Source organism: Berghia stephanieae, chromosome 11 (assembly GCF_034508935.2).
Source record: "Berghia stephanieae isolate SIO BIC M18660-M18661 chromosome 11, UCSD_Bste_1.3, whole genome shotgun sequence".
NCBI lineage: Eukaryota > Metazoa > Mollusca > Gastropoda > Nudibranchia > Aeolidiidae > Berghia > Berghia stephanieae.
Genome location: NC_088370.1, coordinates 7,456,950 through 7,465,086, shown reverse-complemented (window position 1 = coordinate 7,465,086; position 8,137 = coordinate 7,456,950). Strand labels below are relative to the sequence as shown.

Sequence of the window (8,137 nt, the reverse complement as noted above, 5' to 3'; positions counted from 1 at the left end):
TATCCACTAAACGTGCTCATAGCGCATTGCAAGGCATCCCTTAGTCACCGCCAACATTGAACATGTAGGACAAGACAGGAAGCCTGATAAATGTTTGCATTGATTGTTCAATTTCATTTAAAAAAAAAAAATACGAACTTGGTCTTCTTCCAATGTGCATATATTTCCAGGTCTGATAACCCAGTTCCTTATGGGCTCATTGTTGTTATGGAAAACTCCAAAAAGAAAATGACGCAAAATATTGTCCATGACAACAATGTTAAACTAGGCCCATAATAGGGTTTGAATGTCAGACCTGCATATATGTACACGTCGGGTGGGTCCGATTGTAAAAATTGCATTTTTTAAATTGGAAAAGTAGACTTTGAATGAGTTTTTTGGCTTTGGCAAGGAGATTTAATGATATAAGTTGAAGTCGTGTTTGTTTTTGTTTTTGTTTTTTTTTTTTGTTTTTTTTTTGGGGGGGGGGGTGTCTGTTTTGACATCTGTTCCCTCCTAAATACACAAACAAAAGGTGAAAATGGAAAAAGGTTAGAAACAGAACCTTCCCAGGCTTGTGCGGCTATGTGGTCTTTCGGATCAAAAGGTCCTGAGTTCGAGCCACGCTCGGCGCATAGTTGAGTCCTTGGAATAGGCTTTATACTCACAACCATCCTCTCACCGTATTCAGGTATAAAGTGAGTACCTGACCGTTAAACGTCGTTGTCTCTGTCGAAAAAATAATGGAATATCGCCTTACAGGCGTCATGTCTCGTTCAAGATGTTACGTGTTTCTGGTGAGAGCGGTGGTGGCTGCCAGAAGCCTGAGATCGTGAAAATACTAAAGGAAGAGTGATAATGGAAAGGCTTCGGAAATCGCTCTTTCGTTAGTGTTGCTGTTAGTCAGAGATCCTTTGTAATGCGCTTTGAGCACGTTTAGTTGATATTGTGCTGTATAAAAGCTGGCATTTTTTTCAGGGGGCAACAACGGATGGCGCTCCTACACAATACCAATTCGATACGATGGGTCACGTCAAAGTTCAATTTGAATAATTAACTGATACTAAAAGTTTGGATTTATTGACCTAAATACAAGGTGATAGGATAGAAAGTGTGCCCTTGGCTAGGAAACTCACAACATTGCCATCCGAAGTATAACGGACCAACACGCATAATTATGTGTAACCTTGAACGTTTATAGTCTGGTCAATACAGTTTAGTGAGAATTACTCATAAACGGGGATGGCAAAAAAAACAAAAACAAGACCCGAGTGAAGTCAATTTCATTATGCCTATAGATATCATGAAGTTGACGTCACTTAGGTCTTTGTTATTGTTTGTTTTTTGTTTGTTTGTTTTTGCTTTTTGTTGTTGTTTTTTTTTTGTTTTTTTTTTTGTTATTGTTTTTTTTTTTTTTTGCCATCCATGTTTATGAGTAATTCTCACTTAACTGTATTAACCAGACTATAAAATTTCAAGGTTACACAGTTTTGGGTGTTGGTCCGTTATACTTCCGGATGTCAATGTTGTAAGTTTCTTAGCCAAACGATACTATCAATATACAAGAATATCAAAAAAAAAAAAATATTTTTTTTTACAACTCTATCAAGAAGGATCTCCAACAAGTTGTTGTCTGTAAATCTGAGGTCTGGTCGTGCCAGGCTCTATGCTTCCTAGACGTGGTCGAGGTGAGCGAGGTGAAATGATCAAACCCTCAGAAATGTCATTCGTTGAAATCAAATCATTGTCTATTATAACGGACACGCTGTCAGAATTTCCATCTTGGTCGAACGAGGAAGATGACGTCGCATTGATTTTTGTTGACGTCATTTCCGTTTGAGTGACGTCATGTAGATGGTTATAGTTTACAATACTTGTATTGGCGTTGTGGTTCAATGGAAGACTGGTGGTCCCTTTTGGACGATGTATAATTCTGTGATCAAAGTCCACCATGTCGCTGAAAACGGAAGTTTTGCATTTCAATTCTCTTATCCGAATTTCTTTCAACATTCGTTTTTCTTTGGCATTTATTTCTCCGTCCAGGGAATCACCACAGAAGTTTGATTCGGCTGGAATGTCATTCATGATATCTGGGTTTTCCGAGGACGAAAGGTCACTTGTGTCCATCATGAGGTCTTCTGCTGACCCTATGCTGGAGTCCGAGTCCATCAGAGATGAGTTCATGGGAAGCAGGGCGAGAGGGGTGGGTGGGGTGATGATGATGGCTGGGTGGATGAGGGTGCCGTGATGACTCAGCCTGAGGGTGCTGGTGTACTTGGGCTGTCCTGCTGTCATCGTGTTGGATCTGAAAGGAGCAGACAACATCATCATAATAATGATAATAATAATAATAATAATAATAATAATAATAATAATAATAATAATAATAATAATAATAATAATAATAATAATAATAATAATAATGATGATGATAATAATAATAAATAATAATAATGATAATAATAATAATGATAATACTAATGATAATAATAATAATAATAATAATAATAATAATAATAATAATAATAATAATAATAATAATAATAATATAATAATAATAATAAATAATAATAATATTAATAATAATAATAATAATAATAATAATAATAATAATAATAATAATAATAATAATATAATAATAATAGTATTAATAATAATGTACTGCTAACAATGATAATAATAATAATAATAAATAATAATAATAATAATAATAATAATAATAATAATAATATATAATAATAATAATAATAGTGAAGATGATGATGATGATTTTGATGATGATGATGATGATGATGATGATGATGATGATGATGATGATGATGATGATGATAATAATAATAATAATAATATGAATAATAATATGAATAATTATAATACTAACAATAATAATAATAATAATAATAATAATAATGATAATAATAATAATAATAATAATAATAATAATAATAATAATAATAATAATAATAAAATAACAATAACAATAATAATAATAATAATAATAATAATAATAATAATAATAATAATAGATGGCATTTGTATAGCGCATTTTCAAAATTATGTAATGCTCATACATTACCTCATACATAGGTTGAAAAAAATTGCATCTCTTCTGCCACAACCCACAATCACCCCCTACCCCCATCCTCACACACACACACACACACACACACACACACACACACACATATATATATATATATATATATAGAAAAGTTGGTAACATCTGGGATGATCGAAGGAAAGAGAGCTAGAGGAAGACAAATAATGACTTATTTAAATAACCTAAGAATGGCCAAATGTGACTTAAAAAGTAACACAGATTTCATGCACACCGCAGAGGATCGTGATTCGAGGAGACAGCTGACCGGCAACGTGCTCAAGAGCACAAGGCACGATGGATGATGATATATACACGAGGCTTATATATATATATATAACTTACTTACTTAATCCTCTTAAGGGCCTTGAGGCACATAGGGCATCCACCAGACATCTCCATTTTTTGCGATTGGCTGCTTTTGCAGTAGCTGTATTCCAGGACAGGCCTGCTGCCTTTAATTCTTTCCCCATGGTCCTTCGCCAGGTTTCTTTGGGTCTTCCCTGCTTTCTCTTCCCCTCTGCTGTCCAGTACAATGCTGTCTAGGGAAGTGACCATTTTTCCATTCTGGCCACATGACCCAGCCAACGCCATCTTCTTCTTTTTATTTGGCTATCAATGCTAGTGCAGTCAGCTTTCTTTAATAGATCCACTGTTCTTATTTTTGTAGGCCAAAATAAATTTAAAATTATTTTTAAACACTTGTTCTGAAAGGCTTCTAGTTTCTGTATTAAGGAGGATGTCATTTTCCAGCTTTCACTTCCATAAAGCAGTACACTTAAAACATTGCTCTTGTATATTTTCAGCTTTGTCTTTCTCATTATTTGCTTTGATTTCCAAAAGTTTTTCAGCATGCCGAAAGCCTGATTTGCCTTTTGAATTCTGTGCTTGGTATCGTGTTCTGCATTTCCGTCGTCTGTTATTTTGGATCCGAGGTAGGAGAGGTAGCATATATGAGCCTCAAAGAAATTAGCGTTGTTTCAGATGACATGCATTTTTCTTGTCAACATTTACAGACCAGTCTACGAATCATAAAAGTAATGGAAAACATCGTGATATGAATAGCAGGAATCCTGTCTGTTGCCATTCTTTGAACATTTCCAATGCTGACAGATTGGCTTTTGTATTTTAGACTCAAAGACACTATAAGACGCGTGTTTAGATCGAAATTAAAATCGATGAACAAAAGTAAAGTTAAGAAACTAAGGATAAGTGTAAGATAAAGATCTGACCAAGTATGTATGAAAGGTGCCAGACAAAGCAAGAAAGAATAATACAAGAATAAATAAACATCACAAAAAATCAGTCTACCTCGACTGGCCATACACACTTGTTCAGATCTTTATAATATGAACCTTGTGAATTGTTGTTGTTTTTTGGGGTTTTTTTTTTTTTTTTGGGGGGGGGGGGGCGGGGGTTATATTTTTGTTCAATACAAATACAGATATTTTTATAACCTGCTAGTCCTAGAGGGCGGCGCTTCAAGCACCAAATTTCCATGTTTGCTTGTCACGTGATTTGCCACACGCCTCTTCCGGTTGGTCATCCAGGTACAGGTCAAGGTCAAAGTTATGGCCATGACTCCTAAACTCAGGATAGCGACAACATAGCTGACTGGGTGAGTTTCTATGATGTCGTTGGAATTCATACAGGATTACATCTGAGAAAGGAAGAGAGAAATAAAAATATACATATGAATAGGCAAAATAGTGTGACGTTAAAAACGGGTTCTAATCTCCTTGAAAGTGTAAAAGCAGTCCTCCAGAGGACTGGATATATATATAGATATATATATATATATATATATATATATATATATATATATATAAAGAAAAGGAGATGGAAAGGAGAAGGAAGTAAAATAAGTAGTAGTAGTAGTAGTAGTAGTAGTAGTAGTAGTAGTAGTAGTAGTAGTAGTAGTAGTAGTAGTAGTAGTAGTAGTAGTCGTAGTTGTTGTTGTTGTTGTTGTTGTAGCATAGTAGTAGTATTAATAGGAGTAGTAGTAGTAGTAGTAGTAGTAGTAGTAGTAGTAGTAGTAGTAGTATTAGTAGTAGTAGCAGCAGTAGTAGGAGGAGGAGTAGGTGGAGGAGTAGTAGTAGTAGTAGTAGTAGTAGTAGTAGTAGTAGCAGTAGTAGCAGTAGTAGCGAAATCGCAGGTTTGAGCGTTTTTCCAAGATGATGGGCATTTACATTGATAATTGAAAGACAAGTTTCCTGGCCAAATTTTTAAATACCGGTTTTTCTAGAGTGCGGCATTATATTGGTTAAGGTCTGGATGTGAGTTGGACTTGGTTCTGTAATGTTATAAATTTGGGGGGGGGGGCTGAAGCAAGTTGTATTAGGAGACCCGACAAATTGGTTACCGTGGTGATAATAACACCACCTGAAAACATGGCCATATTTTTCTGTAATCCCTATAAAGACATGTAATTAATTACTGGCGGCTTACCCTAGCTCTTGATACGATAATGTTGCTACGAACTGAGAGTGGTCCGTTTTTGCTTAAAGAAATCTGCTGATGACAACTTTGGAAATTTATATTATATATATATATATATAATATATATATATATATATATATATATATATATATCGAGAGAGAGAGAGAGAGAGAGAGAGAGAGAGAGGAGGGAGGTGGAGAGAGAGAGAAGCAGATAGATGGATAGATAGATAGATAGATAGATAGATAGATAGATAGATAGATAGATAGATAGATAGATAGATAGATAGATAGATAGATCATTGCGTTCGGTTATCAGACCTGCAAATATGAGCACTTCGCGTGCAGCCCTTGTTAAATTATTGCCAACAATCATAGAATACGGACAAATCTTAAAATGATAAAACTATTATGGTAGAGCAATCGCTTCACACGCAAAGGGACCGGGATTGATCCTCAGTCAATTCAAAAAGTTCCCCCCCCCCCCCTCCCTTGTCTTTCTAGCAGTGATTGGCTAGCTGTGACTTTTATATCTGGCAGAAAGTACTTTGCAGTAGAAATACGACCTATCTAAAGAATATCAAGCAAATGGTATAGTTCGTTTAAACTTAAACGGTATAGATGGGCATAAACTCCGGCTCCGTGAGCCCAATGGCTCTGAAAAACATAAGTACTACTTTGTCACGATAAAAAAAAAAATTACTACACCCTTCCGCCACGGCATCATATCGTCGCCTAGGCATTCCATGAAGGAATATAGATAATTCATCAAACAAGATTTCTGGTGTCAACAGGAATCACCCATGTTGTCACAGTGAGATATCGTCGCCTAGGCATTCCATGAAGGAATATAAATAATTCATCAAACAAGATGTCTGATGTCAACAGGAATTACATGTGTTGTCACAGTGAGATGACGTCGCCTAGGCATTCCATCAAGGAATATAGATATTCCATCAAACAAGATGTCTGATGTCAACAGGAATTACATGTGTTGTCACAGTGAGATGACGTCGCCTAGGCATTCCATCAAGGAATATAGATAATTCATCAAACAAGATTTCTGGTGTCAACAGGAATCACCTATGTTGTCCAAGAGAGCAAGTTGGGGGTTAATCATCTTGCCCAAGGGAAAAAAACGAACGTGCCTGAAGCAGGGCTCGAACCTGCGACCTTCCAGAGAACAGTGCAATGCCTTAACCACTCGGCCACTTCGCCCCCCCCCCAGATTGGCAAGATAAAGACTTTTTTAAACCAATAAAACGGTAAGTGTTACTTTGGATGTCTTGGTGCCTGATGGTGTGATCCCTTTAACTGCCTTAATCTGGAAAACTCGTATTTTAAAATTTGGCCAGAAAACTCGTCCTTTAAATATCAATCGATTTAATTAATCCTCATCTTGGCAATAACTCTCAAACCTGGGACTTCGCAAAGTCTTCCTTCAGTCCCAGGTTTGAGAGTTTTTGTTAAAGATGACGGGCATTTAAATCGATCGATATTTGAAGGACAAGTTTTCTGGCCAAACTTTTAAATATGGGTTTTTCCAGGACATACTAACTACAATTAATTGGTCAAATCAAGACATTTCCGTGTACAGATTATTCAGTCAGTCAATTGACGGTTCCTCCATGACCTCTTGTTGCTATGCCTGGCTAGCTATTGACATGAATGCACTTTTACTATCATCTTTTAGTACATGTGGGGTCCCGATAGCTCAGTTGGTAGAGCACTCGCTTCGGAAGCAAAGGTACCAAGATCGATCCCGGGTGCAGTCGAGATTTTTTTTCTGACCCCCTGTCCACCTAGCAGTGACTGGATAGCCTGGGTCTGTTAGATCTGGCGTGGCGGAAAGTACTTTTCGATAGACTAGCGTCCTATCCGAATGGTAGCAAGCAATTACTATTGTCCATTTCACGCTACAGAAACCGTCTCCATGGGCCTGGTGGCTCGGAAGGACTACTTGTTAAAGTAGATGTCCCGTGTCTTTTAACTCACTCGATCCTAGAGATTGGATATACTTTTCAAAACTGGAAAAATGTATTAAAAATAAGCTGTGCATAAAGAGTTTTATTCAACTATCATTAACATGTAAACATTAAGAACATTAGCTTTGATACTATCTACGCCTATAATTTGTCTCAGAAAAATGTAATAAATAGGCATGGGGTAAAAGTGACCCCGGGTAATTATACTACGGATAAAGTCGTTGTTAGGGTTGAGTGAGTTAATCAGCATGCATTGCTTACACCTTTGAAAATTACGTCAAATATCGTATATTTTATTTTGAAATACTCATTATATTTTTTTTTCCTCTATTAAAAAACCCACTATTTTTGCCCCTGAATCGACCGATAATTGAGAACCCCCTACCCATAACCACCTTGAGTAGTTGCCTAAGAGAGAGAGAGGAGGAGGAGGAGAGAGAGAGAGAGAGAGAGAGAGAGAGAGAGGAGAGATAGTAGGAGAGATTGAGAGAGCGAGAGAGAAATAGAGAGAGGGGAGAGACAAAGGGACAAATAGCAAGTGAGAGAGAGAGCGAGAGAGAAAGAGGGAAAGAGAGATAAAGGGGGGGGGAGAGGCAGAGGGACAGACAGGAGGTGAGAGAGAGAAAGAGGGAGAGAG

The 8,137-nt window shown here is 36.7% G+C and overlaps 1 protein-coding gene across 1 annotated transcript; it reads right to left on the bottom strand.

Moving 5' to 3' along the window:
* Positions 1 to 1,183: 1,183 nt before the first annotated feature.
* On the bottom strand, positions 1,184 to 4,733 carry LOC144956722 (uncharacterized). The gene is made up of 2 exons (XM_078887399.1): positions 4,534 to 4,733; positions 1,184 to 2,284 (listed from the first exon to the last, which is right to left on the bottom strand). Exons 1-2 carry the CDS (start codon positions 4,722 to 4,724, stop codon positions 1,585 to 1,587), a joined length of 891 nt encoding a protein of 296 aa, XP_078743525.1. The 5' UTR covers positions 4,725 to 4,733; the 3' UTR covers positions 1,184 to 1,584.
* Positions 4,734 to 8,137: the final 3,404 nt, after the last annotated feature.